This window comes from Oncorhynchus masou, chromosome 15 (genome assembly GCF_036934945.1).
Source record: "Oncorhynchus masou masou isolate Uvic2021 chromosome 15, UVic_Omas_1.1, whole genome shotgun sequence".
Lineage (NCBI taxonomy): Eukaryota > Metazoa > Chordata > Actinopteri > Salmoniformes > Salmonidae > Oncorhynchus > Oncorhynchus masou.
Window position 1 is genome coordinate 46,056,006 of NC_088226.1, and position 16,805 is coordinate 46,072,810.

A 16,805-nucleotide genomic window follows, 5' to 3' on the forward strand; every position below is an offset into this window, starting at 1 on the left:
AATAAACCTGTAAAGAAAGTAACTGTGTTTGTGATGCCTTTGTCTCTGTTGTTCTATGGATACCTGAATAATAAGGTGCACACACTGCACATGTAGTTATTACTGTGGTAATGCAATAGTCAGAACAAAAATACATTAGGCCTACAGTAGAGGGACCAAATATGATCCTGTGCAATTTAGGAACGCAGAATGAAACATCCTTTGACAACAATTGTTCACAACCGTTCTGTAAAGGAAAATGACAAAGCAAAAATGAAAGACAACGATAAGTTAATAAACCCATTTATACGGAGAGATAGGTTACAGTGAAAACAGACATACATACTGTACATACAGTCAGGACAAAGTTGTTCTTCCTCCTGCAATACCAATGTAGAATACCATCTGAATTAGACTTTGTGCAAATGATTAGTGAGCCGTTTAGAAACTAGCTCCATCTCCTACCAAAACCTAATATACACAAATACACTGATTACTGACAGTCAAAGCATCATGGATCACTGATAGGTGAAGCTATCATGTGTTCTTATTACTTCAGAAATTGAACCATTTACTGTACATGCTTTAGTTCAGACCATTGGGTTTGACCAATAAATGATTGATATATGACCGGATACCATTCTTACACCACACCTTCAACACTGCACAAAACGTGTCCAATTTCTCGAACTTTTGTTAATTTCAGTTCATGTCAATGTGTTTGAGAGACTAACAGTGTGGTTCTGTGTGTGTGTGTGTGTGTGTGTTAGAAGGGAGTGGTTGGGCAAATGCAGGATGGAACTCCTCTTCCCCAAATGAGGTTGCATGTGTGTTCCAGCTCTGAATATACATGGTTTTCATAAAGCGTTAAGACAACATGACCAAGGATATCAAATGAAGCACAAAAACACTTGCACAAATTCCTGTACAAAAACAACAACAATAAAATAAGTATTCAAAAAATCTCATCCATTCGCAGATGGCTCTGATGGAGAGCATGCATGCAAGGTTTCACTCTCATGACAATTGAGCGTCACATCACAGCTAGAGACAAAAGTTGACATGTGTTACAAGAACATTAGCCCTACGCTAGGCAAAAAGAACACCATTACATCACCACCGGGTTCTAAATCTAACCCGTCAGTGTCCATGGTTTTGAGACCTCTTGAATGATACATGGCAATGCATGCATGCTGGGATTGGATTTCCCCTTAATGTACAGCCTGCCTACCCTACACAACCTATTCCTCAAAGGCCTTAAACAGTCTTCCAATTATAACACTCTCAGTACTGGGGAGAGAGAGAGGCTCGTTAGTAATATGGATTAAACTGGACATGTTAAGTGGACATAACAGAAGACAAGACCAAAGCAATATGCCAGATATGAAGACAAAATAGAGGTACGTTTCTATTTTAACTTGCAACTTAGGCCAAACAGTCTAATTTAATCCTGAACGTATCCCTGACCACTGTGTGTGTGTGTGTGTGTGTGTGTGGGGTGCAAGTAAAGTGACTTCTATAAATTGTTAAAGAGGCACAGAAAACTCTTAAAAACCTACAGCTTAGAAACATAGATTGGTCACATAACCAATGAATGCTGGCCAGTCCACTAATGACTGACCACTGCACTGTAATAAGAGTTAATAAGCAGCACTGCTGATTGGTTAGTTGTTGTGGTATGAGGTAATCTGAAGCCTTCACAGGGGGCTACAAAGCTTTAGCACAGGCTGGTATCACAGTAAGACTAAGGATGGAAAAAAAGGGGCTCAAAAAGCACTGGCACAAATGACTTCATCACAGTAAACTGTACAGGTGTCATCATCCACCTGTAACAACAGCTTTAATGACCATGACTAAAAGACCAACTACTGTAACACTCAGCCATTTGACAGTGTGCTTCTTCAAGAATTCCAATTCAACCCAAACAGGACAAAACTGATAGAAACGATGGGTTCTGTAGGTTATAAAGAGTCAAGCACAGATCAAGTTCAAAGCACGGATATGCAATATTCAAATGTGACCGGGTCAAAATGACCTTGTTTTTAAGACTAAGACCGACCGTTCAAAAATGGAGGGATTTAGTTTAATTCCTCCTAACGGGAGCAAAGGGTTCAAGAGTGGATCTCTCGCACACACAAAACCATTTAGCCACTCATGAGAACACGATATCCTAACACGCAGCAATATGACATCACAGTGAGGGGGCGCAACGCCACTGGGGCTCGCCGTGTGATTACCCACAATGTAACATGGGTAGGGATCATTACCTGGAGAGGGTTTTTGTCTCCATGGTGACCTACATCCTAATCTCGCCAGAGCGGCTTGCACCTAACCCCCCCCCCTCCCCCCAAACCATATCGCTATCATTACCTGGATGCGCCACCTGCCATCACTGACAAGCACCTCTCCCATTTTGTATTCTTTGTTTTTAGTTTTCTCATAGCCGTTTGTCATCGTCGTTGTATTATAATGTGGTTTTGTTGCAGTCTACCTGATGCTATGACATCTCTCTTTCTTTGTACCATTCCACAAACTCATCCAACAAAACGGGCCCTGACAAAAGGAGAGAGAAAAGAAGGATCACGTTAGAGCACTGATCCCTTGTACCACTTAGAGGAATGAGTGAGTGTGTGTGTGTGTATGTGTCCACTTACAGGCTCCATCCTCATCATAGTTACTGAGGTCTAGGTTGATTGTCCTGCTGAATTCTAGAACGTTGCACCACTGGTCTTTGTTGATAACCTTATACTTGGATTGCTGAATGACAGACAGGACAGGCAGTCAATACATAGTGACAAAACCGTGTCAAATGTTGTATGTACGGTATCAAGTTGAATGTTACACAGGTTAGTTAGACACCATACCTCTAAAAACTGATTGAATACAGGAAACAGTGGCCACGTCTTCCCCAGGAGAAGCCCCAGCATGCATTTGGCTGTGTTCAGGTCTAAACTCCTCTGGTCCTTTTCCTACAAAATCAGAAATGAAGGTCTCTATTCAATCAGTGTCACGGAAATTCAGCTTTACAGCGCAACTGAAATTTAAAGGCAGTGTTCCCGCTTTAGCAGAGACTGCCTTCCCTGTAAATATGTCGGCTCAAACGGAAATGACCTTTACATTTATTCCGCGGAGTCTAATGACTCAGCTTTACAGATTGAATAGAGCCCTAACAGATGTCTCAGAAGTCAGGGGTCAAATATGACTGACTCAATAGAAAGAGCAGTACTCATGATGAGAGCTTCAGCCATGCAAGACAAATAAGAAAGTTATCTTCACACACTCAAAACTAAGAGCTGACAGCACAGACGTACTTCCCTACCTGACGTCACTTATTCCTTGTGTTTATTTCTACAAATAGTAATAGTTTTTGTATTTGTCTGTCATCTTTGTCTGTCATCTTTCATGTGTTGAATCTAAACATCAACAAATAAATATACCAGTCATATCCCAGGGAATAAATATCCCAGTCAGAGGAAATCTAGTGAGAATACTGCAGATGCGGCTTTGCCTCACTCACCCGAGCAAAATCGAAGGCGTATCTGTAAATGAGCTTAAAGTTGGTGGTGTCGTTTAGGACAGACCTCAGGTAGTCCAGGGAGTTCCTCAGCCTCTCTGTGGAGTCACACCTGACAACGCCAGAGAGACAAGTTAGAGACAGACTAGAGTCCCGGCTGACAGAGTACAGACTGTTGACTATAAAACAGACAGTTGAATATAAAGTAGACTATACAGACAGAGGCAGTCTATAAACCCGGTCTGGGGTCAGCACCATTGTGTACATGGCACAGCTAGAAAAGGACAAACTGTAGGGACAGACACACATAACATACGTGCAGTAAAACACACAAACTGAGAGCAGAGACTTACTGCAAGGAGCCCATGCCTTTCAACCACTCCTGTAGAGTGAAGTAGCCCATACTCTGGGCATCCAGCTTCCAGGCCAAAACCAGCATCACCACCTGTTCACAAAGAACAGCATACACTCACATGCTATAACACAATGAGATGTTTACTTTCCAATGAGTCATTTTCATCTTTGTGCCATCTCTGAATAACGGAGCTGTACCCAACTATAACCACCAAGTGCATGCACATGTGGATGGATTACAAATGTCACCCATCTACATAGACATGACTAGCCATCCTTACATTCTCTGGTTCCACTCCAATATCTTCACAGAACTTCTCCATTCCCTCTGGCCCCACGACATCATCACAGCCTATCAAAGATACACACATATATATACAGGGCCATTATTTATGACATCATCCACTCCTACCAGAAACAAACACATAGGATTAATCTCTGATATTATGACAGCATAGTATGCCACAGACACAACAAAGCTATGACATCACAACCATAGAGATTCTATTATATTTACATGGTGTGATATCATAATGTGGAGGTCAAAGCAGTCCCTATTATGACATCGCATCACGAAAACTATGATTGTAATCGCTATTGTTATGATGTCATAGAATTCTATGACATAGAATGAGGTAACAAAGTATTCTGACATCATCACAGCAAAAATTACAATCACAATGCGTACATACATACGTAACAATTCTCTATGACCCTATCCCACCTGCAGGTGACAAACACAAAACATTAATCTATGACATCATTTCAGCAAGCAAGAGACATCCTTTATGAAGCAATAAATGATGCCCGATTCACAGCTCTCACACAGTACAATTCAACTATGACATGAAAACCCAAATCTAAAAGTAACAAAGGTATTTACACCATTATGGTCAGTGTGCTTATATAAACTGATAGAGAATTGCAAAATGTATATTTACAAACCTTGAGTCTCACCTGCGTACTCATAGAACCACTCCAGACATCTTTTACTGGAGAAGGTCTCTTCCTCTCGGATTTGTGGTGCCTCATGTTTTCTAAAAACACTGCATTTTGAAAAAGACCATTCAGACACAATCTACGGCACTGCACACCCAGCATATTTCACACATTACTGCGGGTGCTGGGAATACAGTGTGTGACCTAAAATCCTACCGTCTAGGAGCATATCAAACACTACGATGTAGAAAAAAGTTAATCCTGACAAATAACTATTGGATGAGCTATGTGATGGAAAGTCCTCTTGCTGCTCTTTTGGATTTCTAAGCTGACAATGAAGTATGCAAATCCACTGGGGAGACAAATCACGTGTCATCACGCATGCATACCGTTTCAGTGAACAGTTGAAAATCCAGAACAAAAATTGCACGCAATTGCGTAACATACTGGATTAGGTTCTGGGGGAGATGTATGAGGAATAAGATACTAGACTGAGGAGCAAAAGCAGGGTGGCTCCACCCACCTCTCTCTGCAAGGCTATGGGTCAAACGTACCCTCCCCTTCCCGAATTTCAATAAGAAGCGCACACCCGCTAAACCAAGACTTGTTCAAATAACCAGTGACAAAAACTTGCGCACATGAACAACTGTTATTTGCTATGCCTCGATCAGACTGACAGCGTCTTTGCATCAACACTTTGTAATTAAATGACACAGCATTTTTATTATGCAATCCAAACATGTTTAACTGGATATGTGTGCAACAAAAGTTCAACATCCACCTTTTGCTACTATTTCTGTCAAGCCAGACGCGTACAATTTGATGCATACGTTGGATATATAGACCAAAAACAATGCACTGCAACTGCCTCCGCAAGGTAATGCTGCAAGGCAAACACAGCGTTTATTTGGAAATGAATGTACTTCTGGTGTCGGTGTGATGGAGGTGTTAGTCAACCCCGTCTTTTGACACATACCCGCACTGTATCTGTAGCCTGTCCACGAGTGAATTAGTGAATCTAAATAAGTCGGATAGAATTCCTCTTATTGTGTAAAACCTGATGTAACTGATGCATTCGTTGGTGTAGCTGGTTGGTAGTACCTGTCCTGGCGACTCTTCTTAGCTGACAGATCATCTCCAGTAGTGGGTCTCCTCTTTTTCCTCGGAGGCATGGCTCTGGAGCGGCAGGCTGAGAGAAACACAATACGAGAGAGACAGAGAGTGAGGCGAGAGATATAGAGAACAGCAACCAGGTTTACATCCAACCTTTTTATGCGAGTAAATACATGTCAGATAGAAAATGTATTGACAGGCCGTGATGGAAACAGCAAATTTGTCGGTAAACTTTCCAAATGTCGACAAAACAAAACACGCTAGACAAGGTGGGATCTTTTTGCGTCGGTAAAATGTATTATGTGAGAAATGGCCATGGAAATGCCTTTATGCACAAATAACCATCACATCGAAGTAAACTTGGGAGTCACGCGATGATATGTTGTGTAGTCCTCCCACTACGACTTGGGAAAGCATGCAGTTAGACTACAGATTAAATACGTTATGATGCACTTCACAGGTTGGTGAAAGAGCACGATGATGAGCTTGATGCTCCTTTCAATAAATATGGAAGGTCTTATTCTGGTGACATGATGATCGATGCTTGACTGCCATTTGACAAATAAATATAATCATGCTCTTTTTGTCCATAATAATCTCATCATGTAGGCTATACCCGCACTGTATCTGTGAGCTGTTGGCTAGAGCGAACTTGACAAGGCCAGAGTGGAAACATTCGCTATATAACCAAAAGGATTGTGACAAAACAATCAGTAGGGTATAAAATTCAATAGAAACCCATTTAACTTGTCTTTTTCTTTTGGTACATGGGAATTTAACAACAAAAGTAATTTTCATGTGCACTACGTCATCAGGCACAGCCTTTAATCAATTAGATGGAAACGCATATGTGGTGGGAAAATGCTAATATTGTGTTAAAACCTGCCGCCAATTGGATGGAAACCTAGCTAGTAAGTGTCATGTGGGTCTGCATTAAGGTGCAGGCAGGGTCGGTACCTGTGGAGTGACCGTCCTGTCCAACGTCCTCCGTCAGGTTCTGAGTGGAGAGATAAATGGAACTATATTAGGCAACCCCCACCAAGAGACACACACACACACAGCAGCACCGGCGTTCGCATGCAGTGAGCAAGGGAAGGGTGTGAGGGGAGGCCTGCGCTCTCATTTCCTCAAGCTTGTAACCTTTAGAGATGCAGTTATTATTTCAGAGAGAGAGAGGGAGGAGAGAAATAGGATGAGAGGAAGGATGAATTAATCCCTTTTAAGTATCCATCCAGGAATAGAAAAATCTATCCATGTCTATAACTCATTAATAACTAGGATTCATTTGTAGATAGGGGTAAATGTCCATGATCAAATCCTTAGCGTTTTGCCAGAGTAACTCCATAATGTAAACCGTTGGAACAGCTGGCTGGTACTCATATGTCACATGAAAAACACATAATGGTATGAGGGCAAAATGCTTTTACCAGCCTGTGCAGGGTGTGGTAGATTTTGTGGATGCTGGCCAGTGTAGAAAAATGGGAGTTCAGCTGAAAATCTAAAGGAGGAAAAGTACATTTCAGCACATCTCTAAATGTAACACCACTACCTCACATGCATTAGATATGGAACAGACACGCAACAGCAACAGTAGGCAATATTAAACAATGATCTGCTTCTCAGAGAAACATAACCTTCTCACAGAAATATAGGTTTCCCAGGGCACTGATAGCTGGGAGAACTCACCATCTGCTACCCACAGCCTGCCTACATCATCATGCTCCTCCCTCTGTCATAGGGGTCACATCTTTGCATTCAGCCAATAGGAATGAGAAGGTATGCATGTAACCATCTTAATCACCTTCATAATTTGCATCAAAGTAGTTGGGATGACTAAATAGTGATGTCAAACAGCCATAACTGCACATAATCAATGCCTTTCATCGTGATGGGATTGACAATAAAATGTTCATTTTTATGCTGAGCAGTTATAATCGTTCAGTAGGCATAATACCAACAAGAAATAGGTTTGAAGGACTGTAGCTACGTAGATACATTAGAATACAGTAATATAATACAGTAGTCTACAGTCAGATCATGAGCAGGATTGAAAGATGAGGATTGCATTCAAACGTAACAGGGTTCACAGAACGCCAGACAAAAAAGTAGAGTTGTCGATTATGATTAAACACCACGCCGACATGGCCTATCCAATAAAACATGTAATCTCCTCATCTGCGCTCACGAAGTGTCATTTTCGTTTTTAATCCGTTTCTTTAGTCAAAACGCTCACACACCTAGATCAACGAATGGCCGAACCTCATGATAGCACTAACTGAATAGACTACTTAAAATAGCAATACAGACACACAACTTGCACAGAGTTTACAAAGTATCTGGAGAGTACAGGGAGACGTTATGGTTGTTGTAGTCCATTTCCTGGATCAAGGCTCTAAGATCTTGATCAATGGAGAGTGGAATTAGACTACAATTCCCGCCCTCAGAAATTAACATTTCATTCTGCACCCCTCTCCTGACACTCACCCCAACTGATGAATGCATATTATATCGATACAAAAATGTTACATCCTATGGAATAGTGCATGCAAGTATCTTATGGTTCTCTTGCAACAGTTGATGTATATGACGCGCAGTCGGCCAGCTCTATTGCAGCAAGCATAGAAATATATTTTACAGAACTGCGTCACAATTTTCATCCTCTGTAATTTTCCGCAGTTGACTGGAAAACTGACCTATTTAGCCTACACAACATTGTTCCAAGTGTAACTTGCTTTGCAGTAGCACTTCATTCCCGTCCGTAAATAAGCGACAAAATAGCAGTATAATAGGTCGACAATAATTACATATTTAGCTGATGTATTCAACCGAATAGTAGCCTTTGCAACGTTAGTTGTCCTAACAATAAGTCAACAAAAAGTGCGTACATTCAGCAATAACACAGTACAGTCCCTTTGTTGCGCCCCAAGACAACACTAAGAGAATGAGAATACAAAGAGAATGGCAATAGACAGATAGTCTGCACATACCTCTATTTGACACTCGATTAACAGCTAAATCTAAAGGTAAACAGATAGATGCAATAGATCCGGTCGCTGTTACGTAAGTTATCAATACGAGGAGCCTAAACACACCAAAAGCCACTACTATAGCTACTTACTTGCCGCATCAGAGTGCATTTTTATGAAACACACAACTGCCTGTGTGAAGTCCGCAGACCGGCCAGTAGGCGGGACATGTCAACATAACCAATGCCCACAGATTATTTGGGTGGACAAGGAACCTAGTAGCCGCACCCCTACTCCTTCATAATAGGCTGTCTCTGGTGTCAAGTATGAAATCTGAAGACAAAGAATTTGGACCCTCCTTTGGGTGAACGTGAGAGGTCAAAATTCCAAACCAGGCCATCCCACCGCTGAAGTTCATTGGCTAGGAAAAGTACCTACGTATGCAATGGGAGAGTTCGATTAAGCTGCCTCGGTTTGAACCGAACTATGGCCCAACACGTGACCGGGCGAAACCGGTGAGCGAGGCACGCTCTTTTCAAATCAAACAGTAATCTGCGCCGCTCAGTCATATTGTGAACAGTGCAGCATCGTTCAGAAACATAAAATATATATCTATTTTTTTTTCATAAAATATATGCTCGAATTTTCAAACTGGTTTTCATTGTGACGGCAGATAAAGCGTTTTTATCTTAATCAATCACTTTTGCATGTGTTAACACATAATCATACTCCACGACCCGAAGTCACTTTTGTTTTGAGCCGACTTCTCCGCCGGCCAAAACGGAGCACCCGGCTCATGCCCGGGATGCAGCCCGGTTCCAAATGGACGCAATCAACGCTAAGCCGGTTCACCCGGGGAAGCCCTGAGCATTAATCGAATCCCCTCACTAATCGGAATTTCCTCGTGCAAGAACTAAAACCAACCCACGATGGACCTTCATTGGCCGGTTCACGCATTAGGAACCTCCCAATACGCTTTGTGAATGGTGAAAATTCCCTTCAGTCATAAGCAACTACGTTTGTTGTAAAATACAATTGGTTACACAGAACACTGTTGTTTACAGAAGGGCGTGATTTTATTTATTGTTCCCCATCTGAATGAATTGTTTTTTGTCTCAAGTTCAAAATGATATTCTGACATCCCATGTTTCTGCAACATATTTGACAAGCATAATGCGTAAAGCTCAATTTTGTAACATTCTGTGCCTGGCCTCAAATTCATAAATGTATGGAACTTAAAAAGCCATGTACTTTTCATTTCAAAGGACTTACATTTCATAGCTACCTTTGCAGAATAGGCGCTGCTTGATTCCACATAAGAGCAGCCAGTTAGTTTGCTGGAATAGGTCAGCCTATATAAGGACATTATAGTGATGGGTTTGACAGGGTAGCCTTTGTGGGGATCTCCCAGTCACATACCAGAACTGCAGGGAAAACATCCTGTTCTCACAAGAGGGGTTTAAGGAGGAGGAGGCATTTACTAAGGGGTAGAGCACTGAGAGGTCAATACAGATTGAGTTACAGTGCTTCACTAGAGGGAAAATAAGAACATAATGAATTGTCACCTGGATTAATGGGTTAGAATGGGACAAATAAAGCAACACACACATTTTAGTCAAAAGGACATATGTTGTTCTGTGATTTTCAAATGAAACTGCAAACCTGGGTAAACAATGACATATCTACAACACTTCATTGTTTCCTGTAAATAAAGATCAGCAGGGTAGGCCACCAACACTTGGACGCCTCTGATAGCAGAACGGTGAATGAGTCAGAGGGAGATATTTTAGGCCCTCATCATAGATACAGCATATATCTCTGCCTCAACATAGGATAATATAAGCAGGTTAAGTCATGTAATGGGAGGGGGTTGTACTTTCTAGTATTCATATTTCAATTGTGCTTCAAATATTCTTGGAATCATATGTGAAATATTTCTTAGAGTAACCACTGTAGCTTACTGGGAACTTAACTACTCTTAACAAAAATATAAACACAATATGTAAAGTGTTGGTCCCATGTTTCATGAACTGAAATAAAAGATCCCAGCCAATTTCCATATGCACAAAAAAACGATTTCTCTCAGACGTTGAACACAAATTTGTTTACATCCCTGATAGTGTGCATTTCTCCTTTGCCCAGATAATCCATCCACCTGACAGGTGTGTCATGTCAAGAAGCTGATTAAACAGCATGATCATGACACAGGTGCTCCTTATGCTCGACAATAAAAGGCCACTTCAAAATGTGCTGTTTTGTTAACAACACAATTGAATGTTAATTTCTCTACCATAAGCCATCAGCAAACCGCTCACCCACACAACGTTATACATGTGGTCTGCGGTTGTGAGGCCGGTTGGATGTACAGCCAAATTTTCTAAAGCGACCTTCAAGGATGAATGGCCCATTGTCGTGCCATTCATCCACCACCATCACCTCATGTTTCAGCATGATAATGCATGGCCCTATGTCGCAAGGATCTGTACACAATTCCTGGAAGCTGAAAATGTCCCAGTTCTTCCATGGCCTGCATACTCACCACACATGTCACCCATTGACCATGTTCAGGATGCTCTGGATCAACGTGTACGACAGCGTGTTCCAGTTCGTGTCAATATCTAGAAATTTCACAGACCTTGAAGGAGTGGGACAACATTCCACAGGCCACAATCAACAGCCTGATCAACTCTATGCGAAGGAGATGTGTCGCACATCATGAGGCAAATTGTCACACCAGATACTGACTGGGTTTCTGATCCACGCCACAACCTTTTCTTTAAGGTATCTGTGACCAACAGATGCATATCTGTATTCCCAGTAATGTTAAATCCATAGATTAGGGCCTAATGAATTTATTTCAATTGACTTATTTCCTTATATGAATTGTAACTCAGTACAATATTTGAAATTGTTGCATGTTGCATTTATATTTTTGTTCAGAGTAATAAACAATAAAAGACCCTATGTATCCAATCAGATCCATTCAAGACCACAAGAGGGCGATAACACCTGCAATCTAGTAATCAGTCTGGTAAATACAGCCGAGGACAACACCTAAATGAGAATAGGCTGGCACACCCAAATCATTTACATTTACTGAGCTGGACTTTATTCCCAGTGACTCAAATATTTCTTTGATGTATAGTTGTCCTTGTGTGACAACAGCAATGTGGCAAGAGTCATGTGACTTGAAAGCAAAGTATATGGCATATTACATACAGTTAAAGTTGGAAGTTTACATACACTTAGGTTGGAGTCATTAAAACTTGTTTTTCAATTACTCCACAAATTAAATTACTTGTGAACAAACTATTGTTTTGGCAAGTTGGTTAGGACATCTACATCTAGTATTTTTTACAACAATTGTTTACAGACGGATTATTTAACTTATAATTCACTGTATCACAATTCCAGTGGGTCAGAAGTTTACATACACTAGGTTGACAGTGCCTTTAAACAGTTTGGAAAATTCCAGAAAACGATGTCATGGCTTTAGAAGCTTCTGATAGGCTAATTGACATAATTTGAGTCAATTGGAGGTGTACCTGTGGATGTATTTCAAGGCCGACATTCCAACTCAGTGCCTCTTTGCTTGGCATCATGTGAAAATCAAAAGAAATCAGCCAAAACCTCAGAAACAAAATGTAGACCTCCACAAGTCTGGTTCATCCTTGGGAGCAATTTCCAAACGCCTGAAGGTACCACATTCATCTGTACAAACAATAGTATGCAAGTATAAACACCATGGGACCACACAGCGGTCATACCGCTCAGGAAGGAGACGCGTTCTGTCTCCTAGAGATAAGCGTCATTTGGTGCGAAAAGTGCAATCAATCCCAGAACAACAGCAAAGGACCTTGTGAAGATGCTTGAGGAAACAGGAACAAAAGTATCTATATCCACAGTAAAATGAGTCCTATAAACGACATAACCGGAAAGGCCGTTCAGCAAGGAAGATGCCACTACTCCAAAACCACCATAAAAAAGCCAGACTATGGTTTGCAACTGCACATCATACTTTTTGGAAAAATGTCCTCTGGTCTGATGAAACAATAATATAACTGTTTGGCCATAATGACCATCGTTATGTTTGGAGGAAAAAGGGGGAAGCTGAAAAGAACATCATCCCAACCGTGAAGCATGGGGGGTGGCAGCATGTTGTGGGGGTGCTTTGCTGAAGGAGGGACTGGTGCACTTCACAAAAAAGATGGCATCACGAGGGAGGAAAATTATGTGGATATATTGAAGCAACATCTCAAGACATCAGTCAGGAAATTAAAGCTTGGTTGCAAATGGGTCTTCTAAATGGACAATGACCCCAAGCATACTTCCAAAGTTGTGGCAAAATGGCTTAAGGACAACAAACCTGACTCAGTTACACCAGCTCTGTCAGGAGGAATGGGCCAAAATTCACCCAACTTCTTGTGGGAAGATTGTGGAAGGCTACCCAAAACATTTGACCCAGGTTAAACAATTTAAAGGCAATGCTACCAAATACTAATTGAGTGGATATAAACTTCTGACCTACTGGGAATGTGTTGGAATAAATAAAAGCTGAAATAAATAATTCTCTCTACTATTATTTTGACATTTCACATTCTTAAATAAAGTGGTGATCCTAACAGACCTAAGACTGGGAATTTGAACTAGGATTAAATGTCGGGAATTGTGAAAAACTGTATTGAAATGTATTTGGCTAAGGTGTGTGTAAACTTCCGACTTCAACTATACATACTGTTTGTAATATTTTCTTGAGTTCTTTTTGAAACATTAAATGATATACTCATTAAGACCACAGCAGGTCTTTGTACTCTGGACCTGCCCTAGCTAGCAGATTTTAACGGGTTAATGTGAAGCTGAATTAGCCGTTACAGGTTAGGTACTGTTTGGCATAGCACAGAGAATTTGAGACTAGGGCCTCTGCAGTATTTATTGAAAAAGGGACAAGTGAGGAGGACAGTGTAGTCGAGGAACAAACAAGAGTAAATTGAAACATGTGTAGCAACAAAGACTAGGTACAAGGAAGAGAACTCCTGATATAGAGGTATTGACCATGGTGGTGTACCACACATAGCCTACACATCTAAACAACAAACCTGTTTAAACAGTGCCTTCAGAAAGTATTCATACCCTTTTATTTTGTGTTACAGCCTGAATTGAAAATTGATTAAATATATTTTCTTCTCACCCATCTACACACAATAACCTATCATGACAAAGATTTTAGACATTTTCTCAAGCTCTGTTAAGTTAGATGGGGAGCAGCAGTGAACAACAATCTTCTTGACTTTCCAAAGATTTTCAATGGGATTCAAGTCTGGGCTTTGACTGGGCCGCTTAAGGACTTTCATAAAGCCCAGATTGGTGAAGTGCTGTAGAGACTGTTGTCCTTCTGACAGGTTCTGTCATCTCAGCCAAGGAATCTGTAGTACTGTCAGAGTGGTCAGTGGGTTCTTGGTCATCTTCTTGCCCGGTTGCTCAGTTTGGTCAGACGGCCAGCTCTAGGCAGAGTCTGGGTAGCTCCATATTTTTTAAATTATGGAGACCACGGTGATCTCGGAAACTTTCAACACTCTAGAAATTGTTTATACCCTACCCCAGATATACTTTATGTCTCATCACAATTGTATCTCTATCAAGGCGAGACCCAAATGCAGACACCTGAGGCAGATGGCTGGAGTCTTACGCTTATTAATCCAAAGGGGTAGGCAAGAGAATGGTCGTGGACAGGCGAAAAGATCCAAACCAGATCAGAGTCCAGGAGGTACAAAGTGGCAGACAGGCTCGTTGTCAAGGCAGGCAGAACAGTCAGGCAGGAGGGTACAAAGTCCAGTAACAGGCAAGGGTCAAAACCGAGAGGACTAGAAAAAGGAGAACGCAAAAAGCAGGTGAATGGGAAAACCACTGGTTGACTTGGAAACATACAAGACGAACCGGCACAGAGAGACAGGAAACACAGGGATAAATACACTGGGGAATACAAGCGACACCTGGAGGGGGTGCCAACTAGCCTACTGAAGGGGGTGAATAAAACTATATTTAAAAACAGATTTTTACAGGAACTAGAAAAAGTGTTACGGTAATGAGACGTCCACAGACACTGTTTGTACCTAATAAATATTATAGTTTAATGTAAACTTCAAATAATATACAATTTTTAGGATTTATAGATGAACTACAGCAACATATTTGGTATTTTATTAAAATAAATATATATTTTTCAAAAGTAAAATTGATATAAAATGACCTGAGAATTTAATCAAGCCTCTTTCCCTGGAAATGGCATGTTTTCACATTCTAACTTCTGCATTCCAAACCATCTCAGACCTGAAAATTGCTGGACGCTGTTGGTGACTGATGATGGGGGGCAACCTGGTGTGTGTGTGTCTATGTGCATGTCTTTCTTTTCCTCTTTCATTCTCATTCCTTTTTTGCTCTGCTCAGAGATGAACAGTAGTCTGCAAATACTGTGGTTTTGTATAATTGCCCGTATTCAAAGGGTTTGTTCACAAGAGGACTTCGGACCTTTTTAATGTCTTGTTTTCTGACCATCAGTCACCAAAGGGGTTAATGATCTCCATTACAGTGGAAGTTCAGTGAGAAGGTATGATGTAAATAAAGCTGAACATCAACCAAACTGCCAACAAATAATACAGTATGACAACTACTAACCTCATGTTCCTCTCAGCTCTTCCCCTCTCTCTGGGAAGCATGGCTGTCACTGGGGGGGTTACAAAAGTAATATTGGAATTACCGCTCTGCTGTTACACAAACAAACATGCACTTTCTAATATGCATTAAAGAAACTTGGCCCATTCCCAAAACTAGCAGGTGAGTCATGAGTCCATACTGTTTGTGGAAACCTGGTTTCTATGGTGACATGGTCACACATGACTTTTTCCGCAACTTTAAAGGGACTGTTGGCCTCAGTGGAGTTGATGCTCCCTGCCTAAATGGTGGCAGATGCTGGATAAACAAATGGGCATACATGTTGATTTTAGCATTTCATGGGTGACAGGTAGACTGAACCTGTATGTAAATACGATATCAGCTATCGTGGCTTAAACCTTAACATGCCAGTGGATTATCATGTATGTTAAAGTTAAGGCACATGAATGGTGTGTGCTGGTGTGAGTGATTAATAAAGCTAACGTCTGATTGGAAGTCTGTTGGATGACTGGTGTGATGTGGTTGTTGAGTGGCTTCACTGCAAGTATATCGTATGTTTTGGATAATACATAAATAAAAGATTTTTGAAAAATGTAATAAATAAAGCTAACGTTGGTGAGTTTATGGAGTCCAATCCAGGGGATGTCACATATACTCCCGCTCCTCCCCTCCGGAATTAGAGGAGGCCAGTTAACTAACCACCGGTCCTGGGATCCATCATTAGGCACACCTGCACATAAATCATTATGTGCACCTGCACGTCATTATGAGGCACACCTGGACTCCACATTACCTCATTTATTACCTCCTCTATATCTGGCACTCCCTTAAGCTCTTTCCCCAGTCAGTATTGTTCCTGTGTTTATGCATAGACGCTACTGTTATGTTGTCTCGGTCCATTCTTGTTTTACTAAATGGCTCAACCGGCTTCTTGACACTGTCTCTGCTACAGGATGCAGTGCAAATGGACTTGACAAAATGATTGTGTGTGTAGTTTTACAAAAAATAAAGAGTATTTACCTCAGTCAAATACCTTGTTGATTTGTGTTCAAGTTTGTGTACTCAGGATGAAACCATGTAGCAGTCCCTGCCATAGCAGCATTGTTGAACAGATTAGATGGCTTTGCTATATTCTCTATTAATTATGAAAGTTAACACAGCTCTACTCTGTACTCCAGCAGAGAGAGAACGATCAGAAACCCTGAGCTGAGCAGGGCATGTTTATTGACTGAGTGAAAACCACTTGGACTTGTCTACTTTGACACGCACAC

At 41.1% G+C, this 16,805-nt stretch overlaps 1 protein-coding gene across 6 annotated transcripts; it reads right to left on the bottom strand.

Annotated features, from left to right (window-relative positions):
• Window positions 1-266: 266 nt before the first annotated feature.
• Window positions 267-12,523, bottom strand: LOC135556321 (DCN1-like protein 4). 6 transcript variants are annotated; one of them, XM_064989418.1, is made up of 11 exons: window positions 12,411-12,523; window positions 7,327-7,397; window positions 6,857-6,896; window positions 5,888-5,975; window positions 4,793-4,893; window positions 4,129-4,199; window positions 3,847-3,938; window positions 3,497-3,605; window positions 2,844-2,948; window positions 2,634-2,736; window positions 267-2,532 (listed from the first exon to the last, which is right to left on the bottom strand). In XM_064989418.1, the coding sequence occupies exons 4-11, from the start codon at window positions 5,956-5,958 to the stop codon at window positions 2,477-2,479; spliced, it is 708 nt and encodes a 235-aa protein (XP_064845490.1). In that variant the 5' UTR covers window positions 5,959-5,975; window positions 6,857-6,896; window positions 7,327-7,397; window positions 12,411-12,523; the 3' UTR covers window positions 267-2,476. The 6 variants fall into 6 exon arrangements, with proteins under 6 accessions (XP_064845490.1, XP_064845489.1, XP_064845488.1 ...); XM_064989417.1 differs by lacking the exon at window positions 12,411-12,523 and adding an exon at window positions 9,018-9,105 and having other exon boundaries at window positions 4,805-4,893; XM_064989416.1 differs by lacking the exon at window positions 12,411-12,523 and adding an exon at window positions 9,018-9,105.
• Window positions 12,524-16,805: the final 4,282 nt, after the last annotated feature.